This window comes from Mustelus asterias, chromosome 21 (genome assembly GCF_964213995.1).
Source record: "Mustelus asterias chromosome 21, sMusAst1.hap1.1, whole genome shotgun sequence".
NCBI lineage: Eukaryota > Metazoa > Chordata > Chondrichthyes > Carcharhiniformes > Triakidae > Mustelus > Mustelus asterias.
Window position 1 is genome coordinate 55996497 of NC_135821.1, and position 23982 is coordinate 56020478.

Below are 23982 nucleotides of genomic sequence, written 5' to 3' on the forward strand. Positions count from 1 at the left end.
CATCTAATATGTAGCTGAGATTGAGATGTCACCATGTGGAATTGCAGCACTCCATTTCATGTTGGCTGCATCGCCAGTCAAATGCCCATGGCATGCCACCCTGCTCTCTACACTCTGTGGTTTCAACAAGATGGCAAGGCCTCTGAAAATACAGAGACCATTGCTACTTGGCCCACTATTGGTAAAAAATCTGCATTATTTTTCTTAATTGCCTGACAAGGAGCCAGTTGTGCTGCGTACCACTTGTCCTCCAGTAAGCGGAACCTCCTGCCCCACAAGAAGAAAAACATTGAGCTCGCTTTTCGTTCCCCAGTCTAAAATAGAAGACGGCTCAGTCCTGACACTTGCCAGCACTGAAGAAGAGTAACTTCACCCGAAATAGGGATGAGGTAATATTGGTAAGGCAGCAATATGCTGTTGATATTCACCAGTCAGGAAAAGTAGACAAAGGGGTTTTCTAAATCCTATTGCCAAGACGTAATTGTTACGTGAACACCCCTACACCCTTGCAATCTGGCAATTTCCACACCTCTTCACCGCTAGTGCTTTGGTTTTGTGTTTTTATTCAGGAGACTTTTCAGTTAAAACTCCCAGTTTTAAGAAAAAAAAAAATTCCAAACACAGATGCCCATCTTATAATTGAACACACGCAAAAGCCACAAGATCCAGCATAAACAGCCAGAGAAATATTTAGGAGGGAACAGACTCTTCTAGCGACTAACAGAGGCAGTCACAGATAGATTATTATTCACATGTTTGAAGTTGGCTTGCTTGCGCCATTTGGAAAAGGATCCAGTCACGCCAAGTCTTTGCCTTGGCTGCACTCTGTTCTGTTTAAACACTGCAGCTACTGTCTACACCCTACAACGTTCCAAATGTCAACTTTTAGAAAAGAAACCCGCCCAAAGCCAATGTGTCTGCGCTGCGATCAGATTTTTATAAAAAAAAACCCAGCTTTAACAAATATAGGGCAAGGGAGAAAAAAAGAATCGTTCCAACACTACAATAATTCATATTGCTTAAGGTTATATTACACTTGTGATGAATTGGCTGACTCTAAAGGCGTAAAGAAAATATCCATTTAAAGGGAAATAGGCTGGCTGGCATCCAGTTGGCAAAAGGATGTCAGCTGCTGAAGTCTGAGAGATTTGGACTGCCTTTAGTCAGAACAGTGGGAGAAATGTTCATTAAAGGCCTGATGTTGATTATGTGGAGGTAAAGTTTCCAGAAGTCCGTGACTATACAGAAGGCAAAAGCAGTCGGAAGCATAATAGTCAGTTTTATAACACACCGATCACATTCTGTCCTGTTGAAAGTAATGGAAGTCTGTGCCGGCCAGATGAACTATTTATAAAATAGTCGTAATGCACTCTCTCTCTCTCGTTCCCAGGAAAAGGGAACCTGCATCAAGCAGTGAAATTGCTAATAACAAACTCTTATGCTCTTGTAGCCTACCCATTACATGCTTGCCCTTAATACTGTCACTTACAGGGACCCTCACTGAGGTGTTTAACTGCTTATAAACCACATGTTACACTTTTAACACACCTGTCACATTGCAAGCACCAGGAATTTGTGCTGAGCAGATGAACCGTTTGTGAAATGTATATTCCTCTCATAATATACCAATAGTGCTGTCTTATTCTGAGTAACATGAACATGAGATAAACACCTGAACATTTATAATAACAGCTCTCTTGCGCTGTTACAGCACACTTGTAACACTCTCATTGCATCTAAGAAGGATGTGCAGCTAACAATTACTGTTTATATTATACACATTATACCCTGAGAACACATTTATTATGCACATTTTTATTGTGAATTACTTGGTCATGAATGAACTGAACTGTTTATAATTATTTCAAGAAGTGGAATTAATATACTGAGCAGCTGAATAATTAAGGAAATACCCATTACGCTCTTTCTCTTAATTTCAACAACAAAAGCATATTCTGAACAGTAAAATTATTAATAATATAGGACAGACATTTAGCAGATGATGACGCACTGGGCCCTTGTATCATGTTGGTGAGTACCTGGGATACAGGAAGTGCTTGATGTCTCTCTGTCAACCCAATATATCACCTAAATGAGGTGTGCTAGTATAGGAAGAAGTCTTTTGCTCGCCATCTGATATCAAAGCTATAGAGGGAGTGAAGGTTTACCAAGTTGATTCTTGGGATGGCAGCTCTGTCATATGAGGAGAGACTAAGTCAGTTAGGATTATATTCATTGGAGCTTAGGAGAGTGAGAGGGGATCTCATAGGAATTTATTAAATTCTAACAGGATTAGACAGGGTAGATTCAGAAAGAATGTTCCCGATGGTGGGGGAGTCCAGAACTAGGGGTCATAGTTTGAGGATAAGGGCTGAGGTGAGGGGAAATTTCTTGGAATTCACTACCACAGAAAGTAGTTGAGGCCAAAACGTTGTCTGATTTCAAGAACAAATTAGATATAGCTCTTGGGGCTAAAGGGATCAAGGGATATGGAGGAAAGCCGGAATTAAGATATTGAATTTAATGATTAGTCATGGTCAAAATGAATCGCAGAGCAGGCTCAAAGGGCCGAATGGCCACTCCTGTTTCTTGTTTCTATGTAAAGGAGATTATGGGAATACAGTATGAGGTAATAGGGAATAGCCTGGATTTAGATTGTAAGGTTTCTCCTACCAACATTTCCTAAATTGTGTTCAATGGGATAGTAAGAGCTGCCATCAACAACGTGTATTTATATAGCACCTTTAATATAGAAGCATGTCCCACAAGAGCATAATCAGTCAGGATTTAATACTGAGCCTCATCGGCAGATGTTAGGGCAAAGCTTGTACAAGGAGGTGGTTTTTAATGAGTGACTATAAGGAAGAAAGAGCGATACCGAGGCAAAAAGGGTGAGGGAGGAAATTCCAGAGCTTAGAGCCTTGACAGCTAAAAGCTCAGCCACCAATGGTGGACCAATTTAAAATCAGGAATGCTTAAGAGGCCAGAAGTGGAGAAGAGAGGGATCTCACAGCGCTGTTGAGCTGGAGGAGGTTACAGAGATAGAGGAACCGTGGAGAGATTTGAAAACGACAGTGGGGATTTTAAAATGGAAGTGTTGTTTAGCCACAGCAGTAATTTTACCACTGCATGTTTGAAGCGGGTATCTGCAAACTCAAGTATCATTAGGCCAAACGGGGGAGTGAAAGAGCACACCTTCTTTAAGTGGACCTTGGGAACAAAGGCAGATTTTGTTTTAAAGCAAAACATTTCCAGTTGCTCCCAGTATCGCTATCACGTTAGTAATCACTTCAGCCTCTAGGAGATCTAATGCCATTTCCAACACATGTGGTGCAGGTTAGTGTTTGGTAAGATCAGTAAGATCACTTGAAGAAACTTAAATACCACCAAAATATTCAAATTCATTTATCTCTGAAATCTACACAGGAAAGACATTGGATATGAGATGCAAGAGCGGGGTCAGACTGAAAGGAGAGAATCAAAGATAAACCAATAGCGAGGAGAAAGATTAGGAGGATGAAGTGGTCTAGCATGGAAAGCAACATGACATTGTCAAGAAGTTCTCTCTGAATTAAATTGTGAAGTTCATCATGTCTCTATAGCAGGAAATCTTTGATAAACATTGTCAAGTGGTTGTACAAATAGATACTCAGTTATATAAAACTTGCTCAAGCACTCAATTCAAGGACAATTAGGGATGGGCAATAAATGCTGGCCCAGCCAGCAATGCCCACCATGGAATCCCTACAATGTAGAAAGACGCCATCCGGCCCATCGAGTTCACACTGACTCTCCGAAAGAGCATCCTACCCTGGCCCTCCCCTCCACCCTATGCCCGTAACGCTGCGCATTTACCATGGTTAATACACCAAACCTGTACATCTTTGGATATTAAGGGGCAATTTAGCATGGCTAATCCACCTAACCTGTACATCTTTGGAGTGTGGGAGGAAACCAGAGCTCCCGGAGGAAACCTACACAGACATGGGGAGAATATGCAAACTCCAACACAAGCAGTCACCAAAGACTGGAATCAAACCTAGATCCCTGGCTCCGTGAGGCAGCAGTGCTAACCGATGTGTCACCAAGCCGCCACATCCCATGGATGAATAGAAAAAAAGGCATGCACCCAAAAAGATACCAACGTTAAGTCTTGTTTCTAACTTTCCTCATATTTAACACAAGCAACAGGAGGAGGTACATCCTCGATGCAGACTCGATGGGCCGAATTCGGTGCAGACTCGATGGGCCGAATTCGGTGCAGACTCGATGGGCCGAATGGCCTCCTTCTGCACTGTAGGGTTTCTATGATTTCTATGATATGGTCTAGGCTGAAATCATAAAATGCATTGGAGTTTCTGACATAGATTATCAGAACAGGGGGCGCATCCGGGATTAAAATTTATAAAAGGGCGGCACGGTAGCACAGTGGTTAGCACTGCTGCTTCACAGCTCTAGGGTCCCGGGTTCGATTCCCGGCTCGGGTCACTATCTGTGTGGAGTTTGCACATTCTCCTCGTGTCTGCGTGGGTTTCCTCCGGGTGCTCCGGTTTCCTCCCACAGTCCAAAGATGTGCGGGTTAGGTTGATTGGCCAGATTAAAAATTGCCCCTTAGAGTCCTGGGATGCGTAGGTTGGAGGGATTAGCGGGTCAATATGTGGGGGTAGGGCCTGGGTGGGATTGTGGTCGGTGCAGACTCGATGGGCCGAATGGCCTCCTTCTGCACTGTAGGGTTTCTATGATATTGTTATCTCTCTCCCGATGCATGAATGGGTAGTATATGTTGGAATAACACTCCAAGACATCCATTCCTTTTGTCCAAATTCATTCAGTTGCAATAGTTGAGCAGGCATCTTAGCTCTTCCTCTTGGGATAACTGATATTTTCAATTCTTTTACATGTCACAGGGTCTGGCTGCCCACTTATCTTTCACATTCTCACATATGCAATGGCCAACCCCCCGCCACCTCCCCACTGACTCCCCCATTTCAGACGAGCCCTGATGGATCTATGGTGAAGCAGATTTTTTGGAAAATATCCGGGGAACCCTTTTGTGGCAGTTTTTTCGTCATGAAAATAGTTACTGGATTAATAGTAAATGATTTTGAGATTTCAAGAACGCTGAAGGTTACAGATGAAAATGTATTGAAAGGAATACAGGTAGGTGGACCTTACTGCATTTTATAGACATTCAAGTGTGAGCTCTCTTTATCAGCCTTTTCATCCATAATGATTCCATATCAGTTCGGTAGCTAGTTCAGTTCAAGGTAGTTTTTATTGCTGTTCCTGCATCCCCTTATCCCTCCCTGGGTTGATATTGTTTCTACGTATTTTCCCTTCCTCCTTCCTTTGTCACTGACACGTTTCACCCTCAGCCAACCATTCCATGGAACCTGGAGACATTAACTTCTTGTTGCAATAGGCACGTAATGTGATGCCTGATAACTTTCCCAAATGGCCTTATTCCCCTGTGAACTCAAAGAATGGACCTTAGCAGGATATTTGACTGTGCGGGCATCACCCACAACCTAACCCTGTCCTCATGTGGCATTCACACATGCTTTCCCAGCAGGGTAGAATGAATAGTCATCAAAAGCATCTTGATTTCCTCTTTCCAAACCAACCAGTGCTATGGGCACTTATATCACCACGATCAACAACCTAGCTGAGATCAGCCAACGCAGCAGAGAGCAGGGATTTTTTTTGATTGATATGGCTTAAATCCCCACTGGTAAACTGACTTAGCCATTAGAGTCTTTATACGTTTTAATGATAATAAGAACATAAGAACTAGGAGCAGGAGTAGGCCACTTGGCCTCTCGAGCCTACTCCACCATTCAATAAGATCATGGCTGATCTTTTTGTGGACTCAGCTTCACTTACCTGCCCGCTCATCATAACCCTTAATTCCTTTACTGTTCAAAAATCTATCCATGCTTGCCTTAAAAACATTCAACGAGGTAGCCTCAACTGCTTCACTGGGCAGGGAATTCACAGATTCACAACCCTTTGGGTGAAGAGGTTCCTCCTCAACTCAGTCCTAAATCTGCTCCCCCTTATCTTGAGGCTATGCCCCCTAATTCTGGTTTCACCCACCAGTGGAAACATGGAAATGTTTGCGAAGCAATTTCTAACAGGGCATCCTTCATGAAACCATGTGCTGAAAATACTTTTGAATATCATAGAAAATATCATAGAAACCCTACAGTGCAGAAGGAGGCCATTCGGCCCATCGAGTCTGCACCGACCACAATCCCACCCAGGCCCTACCCCCACATATTTTACCCGCTAATCCCTCTAACCTACATATCCCAGGACTCTAAGGGGCAATTTTTAACCTGGCCAATCAACCTAACCCGCACATCTTTGGACTGTGGGAGGAAACCGGAGCACCCGGAGGAAACCCACGCAGACACGAGGAGAATGTGCAAACTCCACACAGACAGTGACCCGAGCCAGGAATCGAACCCGGGACCCTGGAGCTGTGAAGCAGCAGTGCTAACCACTGTGCTACCGTGCCGCCCATGGTAGATTATAGAAATATAATACATTGATCAACATGGATACTTATATTAGAAAGTGCACTGAACCATTGGCTCGGAATCTTTTAGAATGGGCCACCTTGTAATCTGTCCTGTTAGCTAGAATTCTTCCCCCCCCCCCACCACCCCCATCCTTCTAAAGAATATTACGCGCAACTTGTTGGAAGTGTGAGTTGATAATAGTGCGGCGAGGACAACAGGGATCTGTGATCTTAAGTAAATGGAGGAACCTACAGAAATCTTTAACCAATCTTATCTAAGGATTGAGAAAGAAACAGAGGAATGCCAGAGAAGGAAATTGAGTGAATTAAAGGCAAAGTGAGGTACTGAAAGTGAAATAAAGAGTGAAAGGGAGATTGGATTAAGAAAGAGCAGGAAAAAAAAGAGAAAAGAACAATATTAAAACATTCAAAATGTTAACAATTTCCAAACAACAATTTACTACCTGCAGTTTCAATTCCTCCCTTTCTGGGCTGGCAACTTTAAATGATATTGCAGGAACATCAATCTCATTTGAAAGAGTGTTTACTCAGTTAAGTACCAGCCCTACGTTTCTTCAGTGAGTTTACTGGACAATTAAGGGACAAATGCAGCAATTGCTTGAAAATGTTGGTGAAATGGAGGGTGAGCTGTGAGTTCTATGCGGTAATAGTGGAGTTGGTGGAGAGCATCCAGCAGTTTGTGGTGACTTGCAAAGCACTGGCCACCCCTTCCTTACCACAAATTGCCGGACAATTTGCACAAAAAATATAGCAGGCAAATTATACACACCCCGATTCTGGCAATAATTTCTGGCCCGTTAATAATGGTACAAATTCATCCAGCCATTTATAATCTACGAGGTGCTTAGGAGACAGAAATATATTGTAAAACACATAGTGCTTACTGGCTGCACTCTAATGTTGCCAGCTCAATCAGCAATCAATTGTAATGTGACCTAATTGGCAATGTACAGTTGCTGACGCCAAACTAATTCTAAGATCAAATGAAAAAGATGCCCTATCATTGGGCTGTACCTGAATGTAAATCCAGAATAGCATTTAAGTTTCCCTGTTGCCTTTAGGAAAATCATAATGTTCTTGGTCAAGCACTTGTTGAAATGCAGCAATGAAAAGAGCAGCATACAAGACCAAATCCACCCTGCAAGAGTGCACCTCATACTGACTAATTATAGATCACTACTGTGATGGATCAGGAAGGAACCCACTGGACAGGCGCCCCTCTCTCTATTTTATTAACTAAAGGCTGACCAGCTCCCCTCCTCAAGCTGTGAGTACACACTCCTCTCGCTCGCTCTGCTTCACTGTTGAATCAGACGCACGGCAAAGAATCTTTTGGCCTGGTGTTAGGATGCCTCCCACAGTCTTTCCTTCTCCTGACAACCTTTAGACTTTGAATGGTCAAGTTTGGCCTCAGTTACTCACTAGTCCATGCCTTAACTCAGCTTCTACCTTTTTCAACCCATGCATAGGGCTAAAGGGATCAAGGGATATGGGGGGAAGGCGGGATCAGGATATTAAATTGGATGATCAGCCATGATCAGAATGAATGGTGGAGCAGACTGGAAGGGCCAAATGGCCTAATTCTGCTTCTATTTTCTATGTTTCCGTGCACTGTGGACCATGGTGTTTTCTGCTAGGAAAACGCCATGCTAGGACTGTCAATAAAAATAATTCTGAGTCCAGAAGGAAGTAGTGGGGGTGAAAGGCAGCAGTGATGAGTCTTTAAAGAAAGGAAACAGCAGGAGAGAAATGAAAATGTGGAAGCATTGATTGCACATCCCATAATTTACTTGCCAGAGTATCTATGTGTTGACTTTCTGCCAGTTCTAGCGAACCTGAATGTTTGTTCATTCCGAGGTAATGAAGGCTCTTCATGATCAGCAACTAGATATGATTGATGGATCCCCCATGATACAAATCCCTTCTGTTTAGACTCAGGACAATAAACGCATACACGAATAAACAATGCCAGTGCAAATAAAGTTGACCAAGGACACACCTGTAATGTAAATTTCCAGTTAAAAGTTTTCCTCCTGTTGTTTTTCAGTGAGCAGAGTTAGCAAGCATGCATTAAATGAAGCTTCTCTTTCAACTAGGATATGGCTTGCATCCAATAGATGTGCCATGGCCAACTACCTTGGCTGGTAAACAGTGCAGGTTTATATGTGGAGGTGACAAAGCATGACCAGACTGGGAGAAGTTAAGTTAATTTGAACCCCAACATATTGCAGCAGATGGAATTTCGCAGAGTTTAGAGCACAGAAACAGGTCATGTGGCCTAATATCTATACTAGTGTTTATGCTCCAGATAAGCCTCCTCTCGCTGTGCCTCAGCAACGTACCCTTTCTGTCCCTCGTGTTTATTCAGTTTATTTTCAAATGTACCTCTGCTGTTTGCCTCAGTCCACATGGTTGCAAGTTCCACATTTTTGCCACTTTCTGAATAAAGGTGTTTTGACTGAATTTCTTATTGAATTTATTACTAATGATATTTATGGCTCATAGTTTTGGATTCCCACAGAGGTGGAGAAATCCTCATCGCAAACTCCTTTGTAATCTTAAAACAGTCCTGCAAACCATTGCTCGACATTTGTAATATTGAGAGGTTGTTTTCTCGGGCCTAGGCAGAGATTGTCAAACTTAAGTTTCTTCCCATTCTATCCAGCCATTCTCTCCCCCATCCTCCAACTGGAACAGACAAACATGGCTCCCCAACCTTCGGATTCAAATTCTATCAGCAGATTTGCCATGTTGCATCTGAGGACATGTCTCATCCAATTTCAGCCAAGCTATTCGATGGAGCTTAAAGTCACTGATGAAACCACATAAACAGCCTTGCTCAGAGTTGCGTTTTCATTGCACATCGAAGTTGGCCACAGTTCTAGATGACTGTGATCCAACCTGTCCTGGTATAAAGACCCATCGACATTCTCACATGCAACAGAGCAAAGTAGTCTCTAGTAACATTGAGAGTCTTTTGGATGCGCTTTCAAACTTTATCACTTAAAGTATCTGCAATACTTAGTTATATTGGCCAATAAAGCAGTTTCCCTAATCTGCTAAGTATTTGAAAGGTTTGGCTACATTGATCACTTCACGCTGTGCAAACACTATTAACTGGAAAAGCAAACTGGTGCAGCCACCAAGATAATAATTTCTAATCTTGTTGTTATTGTTTATATAGATACATATCAATTAACAACTATATTCAGTTTGATTATACCCAGTGCTTAGCCATTTGCACAATTACATGCCCTGTAAAAAGTCTGGTATGGTCAAACCTGGGACACATGAACACAATATAATACTTTAGCCTCGATCCTGAAACTGTCTTCTATTGTCTTTCACCTTGCTGAATGGTTATGTTGTATCTTTGATTGAGGTAATGACTCTCTTGGTTGAAGAAGGCGGTCTGGAACTGAATGGTTTCTGAAGTGAAAGTAAAGGGTGGAAAAGGGAAAAGAAATCACATTTTACTAACATTTCCTACAATCTCCGGACGTACAAATGTATGTCTGGGCTTCCCTGCCTGTCATTTAAGTGCTGGAAACTATCACCATTTAACACTGTAGCATCAGGGTCAGCCATGCTTTCAGATAAATGGCAGGGATTGACTTACCCCCTTTAGGAACATAGGCACAGAAGTAGGTTACTCATCCCCTCAAGCCCGTCCTGTTATTCAATTAAGTTATGGTTAGCTGATCTGGACTTTAACTTTCTGGGTGCCAATGGCATTCATACATTGAAATAAAATTGAAAATAAGGGAACTGGGTGGCAAAGCAGAGGGGTGGACAATGCTTTTACATTGCTGAATCATAGGTTCAAATTAAAACCTGACACGTGGGAGGGATAGTCTCTCCAGTTTGTGTTTTTTTAAAATTCTTTCACATGATGTGGGCATTGCGGGCTTGGCCAACATTTGTTGCCCATCCCAATTTGCCCTTGAGAAGGTGGTGGTCAGCTGGCTTCTTGAGCTGCTGCAATCCATGTGGTGTCGGTACACCCATGGTGCTGTTAGGGAGGGAGTTCCTGAATTTTGACCCAGCGACAGAGAAGGAATAGCGATATCTTTTCAAGTCAGGATGGTGAGTGACTTAGAAGGGAAGCTGAAGGTGGTGGTGTTTCTATGCACCTGCTGCCCTTGTTTTTCTAGGCGATGGAGTCTTCGGTTTGAAAGGTGCTGCCAAAGGAACCCTTGGTGAGTTGCTGCAGTGCATCTCGTAGTTGGTACACACTATTGTTAAGTGTATCGGTGGTGGAGGATGTGAATGTTGAAGATGATGCATGGACCGCCAGTCAAGCAGGCTGCTTCATCCTAAATGGTGTCGAACTTCTTGGGGATTTTTGGAGCTGCACTCATCCAGACAAGTGGAGAGTATTCCACCACATTCCTGAATTATGCCTTGTAGATGGTGGGCAGGCTTTGGGGAATCAGGAGGTGTTACTCACCACAGGATTCCTAGCCTCTGATCTGCTTGTGTAGCCACAGTATTTATTTGGCTAGTTCAGTTTCTAGAACATGGTAAACCTCAGGATGTTGATAATGCAATTCAGTGATAATAATACCACTGAATGTCAATGGTTGGATTGGTTTTTTTTGGAGATTGTGATTACCCAGCACTTTTGTAATGCAAATGTTGCTTGAACCTTATCAGCCCAAGTCTTAATGTTGTTCAGGTCTTGCCGTATAAGGACACAGACTACTTTAGTATCTGAGGAGAGGTGAATGGTACTGAACATTGCATTGAGACAAGATGAGAGTGACTGCCCTTGACATCAGGGCAGCATTTGATCAAGTATGGCATGAAGAATCCCTGGCAAAACTGGAGTCAATGGGGTTCAAGAGGAAAACTCTCCACTGGTCGGAGTCATACCTAATACAAAAGAAGATGGCTGGGCCTGGAACACTGTCCTAAGGAACTCCTGCGGCAATGTCCTGGGGCTGAGATGATTGCCCTCCAACAACTACAACCGCCTTCCTTTGTGTGACCAGTGGATGTCAAGGGCAGTCACTCTCACCTCATTTCTGGAGTCCAGCTCTTTTGTCCATGCCTGGACCAAGGCTGTAAAGAGGTCAGGAGCTGAGTGGCCATGATAGGACCCAAAGCGAGGATGGGTTTTTCCAGCCCCACCTGCCGCTGGGATCGTCCAGTCCCATTGGAAAGCAGTGGACTTTTGGCTATCTTGCTGCGCTCCCCATGATGAGTTCCGCCATGATGGAGCCAGAAAATCCTGGCCTGAGCATCAGCAAGCAAGGTCTTGCTGTGTAAGTGCTGCGTATTATAACGCCATTGATGACACCTTCCAATCACTTTGCTGATGACCGAGAGTAGGCTGATGGGACGGTTATTGGCCAGGTTGGATATTTCCTAGCTTTTGTGGGCAAGACGTTCCTGGGCAAATTTCCACATTGCTGGGTAGATGCTTGTGCTGTAGCTGCAATGGAACAACTTGGATAGGCTAGTTTGGAGCATGAATCTTCAGTATTTTTGCCGGAATGTTGTCAGGGGCCCTTAGACTTTGCAGTATCCTGTGTGTGTGTGTGTGTGTGTGTGTGTGTGTGTGTGTGTGTGTGTGTAAGACCTACATGTAAAATAAGTTCAGGCAATCTCAGTCAAATGGTGTTGTGTGCATTGGTCCACAGCACTAATTAATCGGATATGTCTGACTCAAACAGCCATAAAAATGGTTGTTGTGTTAAATGGAGAAAGTGCAGCACTGCTGCAGTAGAGGGTGCTCTTCTGGGATTACGGCAAAGCAGAGGGAACTTTCTATCAGTGCTTTAGCTGACACAGGCTGCCTGAAATGAAGAGATTTCTATTGCACATCACAAACACCCTTTGCCTTGCTGTGGACAACAAAGAAATAAAAATGATACAAAATACCCACGGCATCACTGACTCAATGAAGGTTGATTCTGTGCTACTTGTCTTCACACATGAAGTGCTGTACGTTTTCAAGGCATTCGGGAGCTAAAGGGTTAATGTTGAAGCACCTTTTCTCACCAGTTTTAAGTAAGGAAGCAAATGTGTTGAACTGTGAGGCCCAGTTAACAAAGCCAATCAGGACTGGAAGGAGGGAGTTAATCGATTGATTCTAATTAAAGAAATGCTTCTCTTCATTGTGCAATGGACGAGCTGCACATTCACAAGAAGTGCGGCAGTATATAAGCAGCCAGCGACCTCCAAGTTTGTCCTCCATCCATTCAGATATTGGCCAAAAGACGGGTGCTACTGCTTAACATGCTCCCAGCTGTAAATCGAACTTGACTAGACGCCTGCAGTCTAGACATTATTTATGTGTGTCAGCTTCCCCTGTAATGAAGACTCCCTAGGTTGACTAGCTATCCTGGTATTTGCATTAAAATAAAGTGGCACAATAAAACTGGTTCCTCAATTCTGTGATTTGTTTACTTTGTCGACTTGCTAGCACAGGAGCTAGCAGTGAAAATAAAAGCATGCACTGACTGGTGGCTGCAAAGCTTGGATGTACTCAGCATTATAGAGGAGTGTCAGGACTGAAACAGCAACCTGAACTCAAAGACATTGACGGGGGAGAGAGACAGTGCTTTGAATTAAAGGGGAGTGTCAGAATTAAACCCAGCTACTGAAATGAAGGTGAGGGCATGTTGACTCGCATCTTAAAAGTCGTCTGCTTCATGTTACAGGATTTGACGTTGATGCTTGGGATGAAGGTAAATCGTCTGAACTTAATTAAGATTTCACAGAAATTCTATGGTCCTCGATTTTCCTTTCTTCTCCCCCTTCCCTGATATTATTGCAGTGGAGATGGGGCCACTGTATCAAAATATTGCCACTTATGGCCTACGCGTTGGATCAATCTGCTGAATAGTTGGGTCGTGATTCCCGTTACTCGTATCTCAGCTCAAGTGTCAAAGCTTCTTTCCCTCAGGACTGAGTGGGGACAATGGGATGGCAAGACATTGCCCTGACATAGCTACTAGCAGAAGGTTTAAGATCAACGTGACAGAGGTCCATTGCCTGCATTTCCCTCATGAACAGCACATACGTTTCTCAGTATGATGGCAGTCACTAATCTCTCTGCGACATTCTCCGCCTCAGAGCTGTGTGGCCTGCAAAGTGGCTTTCAATGAGCATTGTGCCTGCCTTATGTGATCCTCTTGATATGAAAGCTCTGTAAATGGGATAGGTGGCTTTTATAAGCACTGTGCCAACCCAATGTGACTCCGGATAAAAGTTGTCTGCCCTACTCTCAATAAGCCCAGTGCCTGGCCCGTGTGACTTTCTGCTTATGAAGGTTGTGCGACTGTGTAGGTGGCTTGTGCTTTATGAGCTGCTTGTGTTCTGGCTCAATCAGTACAGAATGTCTATGCCAGTCAGATAAAGTAAATGGAGTGAGAATGAAACAGGTTACACAACAATGGGGAAAATGTTTAAAATATTATGTTAAGCGGTGGCCTAGTGGTGTTATCACTTGACTGTTAATCCAGAAAGTCAGCTAATGTTCTGGGGACCCGGGTTTGAATCCCGCCACGGCAGATGTGGGAATTTGAATTCAATAAAAAAAAACTACTTGGAATTAAGAATCTACTGATGACCATGAAACCATTGTCGATTGTCAGAAAAACACATCTGGTTCACTAATGTCCTTTAGGAAAGGAAACCTGCCGTCCTTACCTAGGCTGGCCTACATGTGACTCTAGAGCCACACAACATGGTTGACTCTCAACTGCCCTCTGAAATGGCCAAGCAAGCCACTCAGCTCACCACCACCTTCTCAAGGGCAACTAGGGATGGGCAATAAATGTTGGTCCAGCCAGCAATGCCCATGTCCCACGCACGAATAAAACAATTATCTGTTTGATTTAACTGTCAGATTGGGTTATACACTGGAAAACCGTTGGGCCCTCTCAGATCGCTGGGTATCTCTTTCAAATCCGGGGTGGGATTTTCCAGCCCCGCCCACTGTCGGGATTGTCCAGACCCTCCGACAGTCAATGAATTTTTGTCTGGGCTGGCAAATCTCCCGTGACGGGTCCAGCCTTGACGAAGTCGGAAAATCCCGGCCCCAGTCAAACCATCTTTGCAAAAATATATCTGAATGTTACGTTTTAACACTAAAGTAACTTGAGAGGAAGTGGACGATTCCACGCAGATTTATTCCTTGGCATTTTCCTTCAAGGGGGCACAAGGTTTGCGAATAAAACCTGCCTCCTTAGCCCACCGTTTGAAGCATTTTCTTCAGCCAGGATGGTGAGTGAGAGAATGTTTCAGCAAAACAACTCCCATTGACTGACATCATCTGTTTTGCTGAGAAAAACAAGCTTTACTAGCATGACTGTGGAGGTTCTGGCCTCCAGGCATATCTTTCAACTTTACCAGTAAAAGCTGATTTCATATTAAGAATCTGGGTTGCTGCTTGAATAATTTGATCAGTCCTGCTTCTTTTAGTTGCTTGACGTTTGACATTGAACTACTTTGCACCATGGAAGTGAGTGAAATGTGAAAAAAGAATTGAATGGCCGGAATCTTCTGTTCTGAAGTCCAAGTTCGGTGGCGGGTGTAGGAGCGGCAGTGGGCAGTGATTTCCGCTGTGGGAGAAGGGGAGGGGGGATTGGGGAGGAATGGCTATCTTGTGCTGTCCAGCTCATTAAATATGCATCCGCAAAGGCATTCACCGATTCTTGGGGCGGGGGATGGGGGGCAAGCCAGAGGTTATAGAATCACATAATACTACAGTGTAGAAGAGACCCTTCGGCCCATCAAGTCTGCACCGATGCATGAAAGGCCCTGACCTGCCCACCTAATCCCACTTGCCAACAGAATCGGGTCGCCTTACTTGCCGTTATCCCATGGGGTTGAAGGTTTCTGTGCCATATTTAAAGGGACCTGAATAAGCTGCACTGCCCCTGCCACCTTTGTCTGGCCACTGGCCACCCTTCCCCACTAACCCTTCCTGGGTCACCCGACACTTGACTAGCACTGCCACTATCCAACAGTATCGCGGCAGCTCACCATTGATCATGGAAGAAGTCAAGCTCGCTGAGCGCACCCAGTTCCTTGCAGTCGTAAAAGTGAACACAAATTTCTCGCTGGTGGGGAATTTAGTTTGAAATGGGATCTTAAGTCTGGCGAGCATGCATGATATGCTAATCCATAATCAAAGGGCTTCCTGGCATTGGTTGTTGGGAGCTCAACCTGCCTCGAACCCACCTTTAACGTCCCGAGAACATAATTGCTGAAGTTCTTCCCTCCATCCTGAAAATGATTTTTGGCCTCATGCCAAATTAAGTTACCGGGCCCGCCAAACTTCCCAGTGCTGGCAGAACCAAAAGATTCCACTCCATGGATATTTTAATCAGCCCGATCAGCTTGGCTCTGAGCTTGAAGAGTATGGATTCAAGTCCCGCTCCAGGAATTGAGGACATATTCTGGACAACAGAGGGAGAGGGAGTACAGTGAGAGCGATGCAATGTCAGAAATGGGATGTTAAACCCAGACCCTATTTGCCCCCTGAAATGTACATAGTCGATCTCATGACACTATTTGAAGAACAGGCAGTTCTCCTGGAGTACCGGCCAACATTCCTCCCTCACCCAACACCACCTGAACAGATTAACTATTCATTCATTTGCCACTTTGCTAAGTGCAGATTGGCCACCAAGTCTGTCTACACAACAGTGCTATATTCAGGTAGGGGCCGAGGGGGAAGGGTGGTGTGAGGAAATTTACTGGTTCCAAAATACTTTGCCGCTTCCTAAGAATATGATGAGGTGCTAAGTAAAAGTATTTTTTTCTTCAAATCAGAATTGGGTACCATTATGATGCAAAGCAACCATTACGCTGGGAGAAATATCCATTTAAAGGATAAGCCCCATAACATTTGCAAGACCACACCACATGATATGGTTAATGTCCTCAGTGTAAGACAGCACCTAAGACACTGATATATCGTTTCATATTTCGCTGCAGTAACTTGTTAAAAGTCTGAACCGTGCATGGTTACCATCTCCAACCTGGAATTTAGGATAAATTGATGCCAGCATGTATTCCATTTAGGTTTTTACAAATTCTTGACTATGTATCTTTTCAGTTTTACAATCTGATGGGAAGTTTAAGACTGGTGCCAATAAAAAAAAAGCTCTTTATTTAGTTTTAATAAAGATGCAATGGGTTGGGTACCAGAGATATTTGAAGGCTTTGCTATGTGCCTATGTGAAATATTAGAATAGTGCAGAAAACTGTTGTTGCGACTCTGCTGTTGAGCATTGGACGGGTAGGTGACATTGCACCAGGTGCTACTGAGGTCTCACCACATTGCAATGTAGATACACCAGATTATTTGAGATTTTTGATGCATTCACAACCCAGTCGTAACATTGTAAAGAAGCAGTTTGGCTTTTGCACTGAACAAAGAACAAAGAAAAGTACTGCACAGGAACAGGCCCTTCGGCCCTCCAAGCCTGTGCCGATCATGAAGCCTGCCTAGACTAAAATTGAATGCACTTAACGGAGTCCGTATCCTTCCATTCCCATCCTATTCATGTATTTGTCGAGCTGCCCCTTAAAAGCCGCTATCGTACCTGCTCCCACCTCCTCCCCAGCAGTGCGTTCCAGACATTCACCACCCTTTGCGCAAAACACTTGCCTTGCACATCCCCTCTAAATTTTTCCCCATGCACCTTAAACCTATGTCCCCTAGTACTTGACTTTTCTACCCTAGGAACGAGCATCTGACTATCCACTCTGTCCATGCTACTCATAATCTTGTAAACCTCTATCAGGTCACCTCTCAACCTCCATTGTTCCAGTGAGAACAAACCGAGTTTCTCTAACCTCTCCTCATAGCTAATACCCTCCAGACCAGGCAAATCCTGGTAAACCTCTTCCGTACCCTCTCCAAAGCCTCCACATCCTTCTGGTAGTGTGACGACCAGGATTGTATACAATATTCTAAATGGTGCTGCAGCTTGATGTGGAGGTGTAGAAACAAGCTGAGTGAGATTTCTGGAGGAGTCACTTCGAGCTTTACCATGTGATCCACACTTTGTGCTTTGTGGGACATTCAGCATGTAGAGCGTTTGGGAGTTATTAGGCACAGCTTTAGTGCTGCCTTTTGTTAAAGAAATATCTATCACACTGTTATAGGTGACATAGACTAAAGGGAACATAATTCGGCATCTGCCATTAACAGAAACCATGGAATGGAAGACTAGAGTCTATTAATATTACTTTGCTAAAAACAACGAAGGGTTGTGGTAAACCGCATCATGAAATTCAACATTTTGCACGCAAAATTAAGAATGATTCACATGAAAATGTTCCTTTTTTGTTAATGTTATAAGTATGGTACATGATGCAAGTACTAAGGTAAAATATGGGCGGCACAGTGGTTAGCACTGCTGCCTCACAGCGCCAATAACCTGGGTTCGATTCCCGGCTTGGGTTACTGTCTGTGCAGAGCCTGCACCTTTTCCCCATGTCTGCGTGGATTTCCTCCGGGTGCTCCGGTTTCCTCCCACAGTCTGAAAGACGTGCTGGTTAGGTGCATTGACCTGAACAGGCGCCGGAGTGTGGCGACTAGGGGAATTTCACAGTAACTTCATTGCAGTGTTAGTGTGAGCCTTATTTATGACTAATAAATAAATTTTAACTTTATGAAATATCTCATTTATCTAAGCCAATATTTCAATTAAACTAGTGGTGTTTATGCATCACATGTTTAGTTTATTTGCCTTAACCTGCGAATTAAGTGTTGTGCATTGGAAACGAGTGAAATCTGTTATTGCCCACATCTGAAGCTGATGGCATTTAACTAAGGGTGGAGTTTGCCTGGTCAAGTAAGGAGCCCTCAAAGCTTCAATCATGCTTCCAGTCTTGCCTCCATCCACGATCAAATATCAACGTAGTTCTTTGAAATGCGAGTAAGTACAGGGTAAAGAAATTGGATCAGATGGGAACAGGTTCCCCAGCTTTTGAGTTTTTCAAAGTTCAAAACAGACAGATAAAAAATCTGGAGGAATAAGATAAATGCAATCAAACATGGTGGTGCATTTAATCCTACAATCACAGATTTCCCTAAGTGTTGCTTGTGGGGAGGGTAATGGGGGCCTTGAATGTGGTTGTGACGTTTAAAGTGGTCTGCCTCATTTAAGGCCACTGTTCAAATAAGATAGCTAAATAGACAAAGCCAGCTAGATGGAGCTGTTGGTAAACTCCTGGGATCAATCAGAGAGTAATTGTCAGATCTTGTAACTCTGGCTGCAGGTTAGATGAGCCCGACATGAAAGGAGCTGGCTCTCTTTCTCTCTGTATCGCAGCTTAGTTTACATCTGCAACAAAGTGCGCCATCTGAAGTGTGATGGATGCGTGTTAGTCAAAACTTATAAAAGAAGAGATTATGAACCCCTGTGGGCCTGGTTTTAGTAGTAGTGTGTACAGACTTAGTTTCTCTAATGTTGTTCCAAAGAATTGGAGCATCTGCCTCCAAACCACAAGGTCAAACGGGATGGGAGAAGGGAAACATTCCACTATTCAATCTCCAAGTTTACTCCACAATGACATAACTTCCATATTTATTTCTTATTCATTGTGCCAAGCTGATTGCAGAATGCAAATTTTAAAAATCTGGACTGGATAATGAAATAGAATTAGTAACCACAGCTTTCTAAACTCATAATCACCATCAAAATGGTATTTTCAAAATGACACGGGGCTTTCTTTCTTTGGTATAACTGTTCAAGTTACATTTAACACTAACCTGTCAATCATGTGTATCTATTATATGAGTTTCAGCCTTATGAGTACAGGGGCACAGGTAACAGATTCCCTCACATCTACCACTCTACATGAAGATAAAGTGACAGGGAGATTGGCTGTGTTAGTATAAGCAACAAACTGAGGTACGTGTTTCATTTTTTTCTAAAAAATAATTCCACATCATAAAAAACAAACACGAAGAACTCATCTTGCCAATATGCTCAAAGTCAACTAAATGATCACTAAAGGCTCAAAATGCTCGCCCACTGAGTAATGATCGAAGTGGTCACTTCAATGAGTCTCTCCCTGACTTTTTCGTTGTCTCTAAATCACCTCTGAAGAACCTTTGGTATTTACATGTGGATTCTCTGCAAAAACTCAGCTGAGACCAAGACCATAGTGAATAATTGGTGTAACCCTGGATACTGTGAAATGGACGGAATGCTTATACGATGATCTTTGGGAATATAGGTACACGGTAAGATTCTTTGGGAATATAGGTACACAGTAAGATAAAGAATAATTCGATGAAACTTTGTTCACTGAAACAGAAGGACAGTAGCCTTGATGCTTTAAATACCCTCGCTTCCATGCGGGAGTCTTAGCTCTCTATCATCCCCCCCGATTTTCTCATTGGATTTTAACCCAAATCTCTGAGGTGATGGTATACTGTGGCAATACAAATCTTAACTGGCTTACTTTGATAAGTTCAAATATGGACTGATTTAGGACACTTCACATTGGAGTGTGTCTGAGTCTTTAATAAAATGGCAACCTGCACGTGCACAATTTACTGGAATATTTTCTCTCCTCGAGTTTGATTTTATTTCTTTCAGCAGGATAGATGTTTGCAGGTAAAGGGAAGTGGTTAAAATGTAGGCAGTACTTTACTTGTGTTTTAATGCCATAAGCCCATCTTTTAAAATTGGGGTTTAGTAGACTAATACGTATTTTTGTTGAGTGTTAAGCAGTTATCATTTCGCTAGTTCTGCACTTGTTTTAGGCTGCCCTTCCTAAAACACTAACAAATTGAAGTTGATAGCCATCAAGTGCAAAGTACGACTGATACCTCTCACTCTGCCCATTGGAAAATAGATGCGCATTCACATATTTACACCTACCATAGCAACGATGTATTCTTTTAGCTGTTCTTATTAATGACAGCAGAGTGTGAATTGCAATGTGCACATCATTACAGAGGGTGTTGCATTTATATAGCACCTTACCACATCTTACAAATGGCTCAGATGACCAGTATAAAGTGCAGGGACCTTCATTCATTATGTAGCCAGTGCAGCAGCCATTTCACTCATCGAACCGTAGAATCCCTACAGTGCAGAAGGAGGCCATTCGGCCCATCAGGCCTGTACTAACAACAATTCCACCCAGGCCCACCCATTCACCCTGCTAATCCCCCTGACATTAAGGGGCAATTTATCACGGCCAATCCACCTAACCCACACACCTTTGGAGTGTGGGAGGAAACTGGAGCACCCGGAGGAAACCCACACAGATACAGGGAAAACGTGCAGACTCCGCACAGACAGTCACCCGGGTCCCTGACGCTATGAGGCAGCATTAACCACTATGCCACCGTGCCGTTCCAGCAAAATTCCACAAATAATAATGCCACAGATAACTAGTTAAACAGATTTTAGTACTGGTGTTTTGAGGAGAAATACTCGCCAGGGTAATAGGCAGACTTCCTGAAATTCTTCAAATACTCTTGATTGTAAGTTTATACAGCGCCCAGAAATCCACCAGATTTGTACAACCTTTTTAGTTCACGGCTTCACATCAATTTGAAGTTTTTTGCCATTTTGCGAAAAAAAAGCCCAAATAGTTTGTAAAGTCTTTTGGGGAAACTGTGTCACTCTAGTTGTGCACTCGAGAGTCAGTGTGTGACTACTTTTCTTTGTTACAGTGCCAATTTCACATCAATGTTCACCTTAAGCTGTTTTGCATTACCACGGAAGTGGCATTACCACTGATGATTAGTTTGATTAGTGCTATAGAAATGCTTTAGCTGGTTTTCGGTTTTCATCATGGTTGAGTTGGAATTCTGATTGTTTAATTGATGGTTTAGGTTGAGTTTCTATTTGTGTTAATGATGGCAGATGAGTTCCTGTGATTTAGTTGCTTTTGTGTTAAGTTTCCCAATAGTTGGGATGTGTCCACATTTTCAGCTGACATTGGTTGGGCAAAACAATGCAGCTATTTTCCCTGAGCCTGACTGAGGCAAATATATCTGAACCTGAGAACGATAGGCTACGTATGTTCGGCCTTCCTTGTCTCACCACTGGCACAGTGGTTAGCACTGCTGCCTCACAGCGCCAAGGACCCGGGTTCAATGCCCGGCTTGGGTCACTGTCTGTGTGGAGTTTGCACATTCTCCTTGTGTCTGCATGGGTTTCCACCGGGTGCTCCTGTTTCCTCCCACAGTCCAAAGATGTGCAGGTTAGATGTATTGGCCTTGCTAAATTCTCCCTCAGCGTACCCCTAACAGGCGCTGGAGTGTGGCGACTAGAGGATTTTCATAGTAACTTCACTGCAGTGTTAATATAAGCCTACTTGTGACTAATAAATAAACTCTAACTTTAAGGCACATTGTTGAAATGTCAAATTGATGGAATCCAAATTTTGTAATTCCCTCCCTCCCTCCAAAATACCCCCAACTTAAATGTAGGAGCGAATGTTCCCATTCCGCCCACCACGGGAATCATGGCGGGCGAGGGACGGACCATGGAAAGCTCCGTTGGCCTGGGGCGGGATTTTCTGGTTTGGGGGCGAGTGCGGCTGGAAAGTCCCGCCCGTAAAGTTCAAATTTCTCCAAATTCGCAGCCCTAATTACCAGATACTTCACTACAGTCCTTATTAGAAAAATACATTACATTCCAAAAAATGAGTGGGTAACGATGCTAATTATTCTGCATGGAACCACGGAACAATTGAATAGATTTTACGAATCAAACATTATTGGAAAATAGATACAATACTGAGATGTGTGTAACCTAAGAACCTACGTTTACAAAAATGTTAGGAATATGTGTTATGTAAGAGTATGCAGTACACACCAAATGTTATGGTGTGCAGTGTGTCACTCAGTCCTTCCACTAAAGCAATCAACAAATTTACTTATAAAGTAACTATCAGAGCAGGTTTGGTATCGCTGTGGTTGTGATGACACTGCTTACAGTTTTGCTGCCTTAAGCATAGTCTTTCATCAGGTGATTTTTTTTTTTAAATGTAAAGGAGACTTCCAAGTGTATTGGGCTCTATATTTATGTGAAGACGTGTAATAAACCAGAGTACACTTATGCAAATCATATATAAATACATTGCAAAGATAAATACACCATTGTTCAGTCCCAACCCTGGTTCTTACTTGGGCAGTCATTCAATTCCTTGAATCTGTTCCAACATTCAGTTGGATGGTGGCTGATCTGTACCTTAACTCCAATTACCCGCCAGGCTCCATAACCCTTAATATCCATGTCTAACAAAAATCTATCAGTCTCAGTTTTGCAATTTTGAATGCACCCTCCACCGCTCCAACCAACACCCCCCCCCCCCCCCTCCCCCCCCAGCTTCAACAGCTCTTTGAGGAAGTCAGTTCCAGATTTCCACTACTCTTTATGCGATGAATTGTTTTCTGGCATCATCCCTGAAAAGCCTAGCTCTAATTTTAAGGTTATTTTCTCTTGTTTCCCTCTCTGAACACGATTGAGTCCTTTAATGCATTAAAGTCCTGAAGCATTTCTATTAGATCACCCCTTATTCAAGGCACAATGATGGTCTGTCCATTGTTGAGTTACGCTAATTTGACTATAACCCACCTTTATTTCTACTCAACGAGCTGCTTAGATGTTAGCTAACCAGTACAGAAATATCATGAAGCCCTCAAAGGATTCATTTTTATTTTACTTCTTGTTTTCCGTTTATATTTTTGGTTCATGTCCAGTTTCATCAATGCTGCAACAATGAGAGCTCACCAGGAAATGTTTAATCTCCAAAGACTGGTTCAGGTCTACAAGTTAGTAAAGCCTTTTGCAGTATGCAACCACTGACGTACTCCCTTGCACGTCTGAAAGTAATATTTTTAAATCAGATAACAGGAGTTCACACAAGCTGACAATGTTTTTCCTTGTACACTGTTATCACGTTGTCAGTTCACACTGTAATATGCAGTATGCATTTAGGTATGAGAAGATATTACAGTGCTCAAAGGGTTAAGCAGCTTCCTACCACAACTTTGTACCTCAGTATTTTTTTTAAAACCAGCAGGCGTGGTTTCTTAACGGAAAAACATAGATGATAACCATCTCCTCAAAGCGATATATCACACTCAGAGTAACATTTCTTTGTATCTGCGTGTTACATGCTAAAACCTTTTACTATGAGGTGTGATTGGCAACTTTCAAAAATACTCTCACGCTTTGCTCTGTCACACACTTGATCAGTGTTCTACTTTTTAATGGATAGTTAAACTTGCCGTTTGATATTCTGCAGCTGCACTGCTGGGCCTTTCAACTGTTTTTAAAAATTACACCTGAATCAGTGAACAAGCTTGTACAGCGACAGCACAATAGATCTTTACATTTTGTTTCATATCCCGCAGGATAACGATTGGCCTTTGTAAGTCCCACCAAATGGCACAAAACAACAAAGCATCATTTTGCTCAGTCAGTACTAATCAT

General features: G+C 43.0%; 1 protein-coding gene across 2 annotated transcripts in view; it reads right to left on the reverse strand.

Moving 5' to 3' along the window:
- The window catches only part of runx3 (RUNX family transcription factor 3), a 66443-nt gene that overhangs the window by 26282 nt on the left and 16179 nt on the right, over positions 1 to 23982 (reverse strand). The window contains exon 4 of one of the 2 annotated variants that reach the window (XM_078237926.1): positions 9893 to 9973. The exons of the other annotated variant lie outside the window; for it this stretch is intronic. Coding sequence (XP_078094052.1) covers positions 9893 to 9973 — 81 coding nt within the window. The remainder of the gene's footprint in view (positions 1 to 9892; positions 9974 to 23982) is intronic. 2 annotated transcript variants of the gene reach the window in all.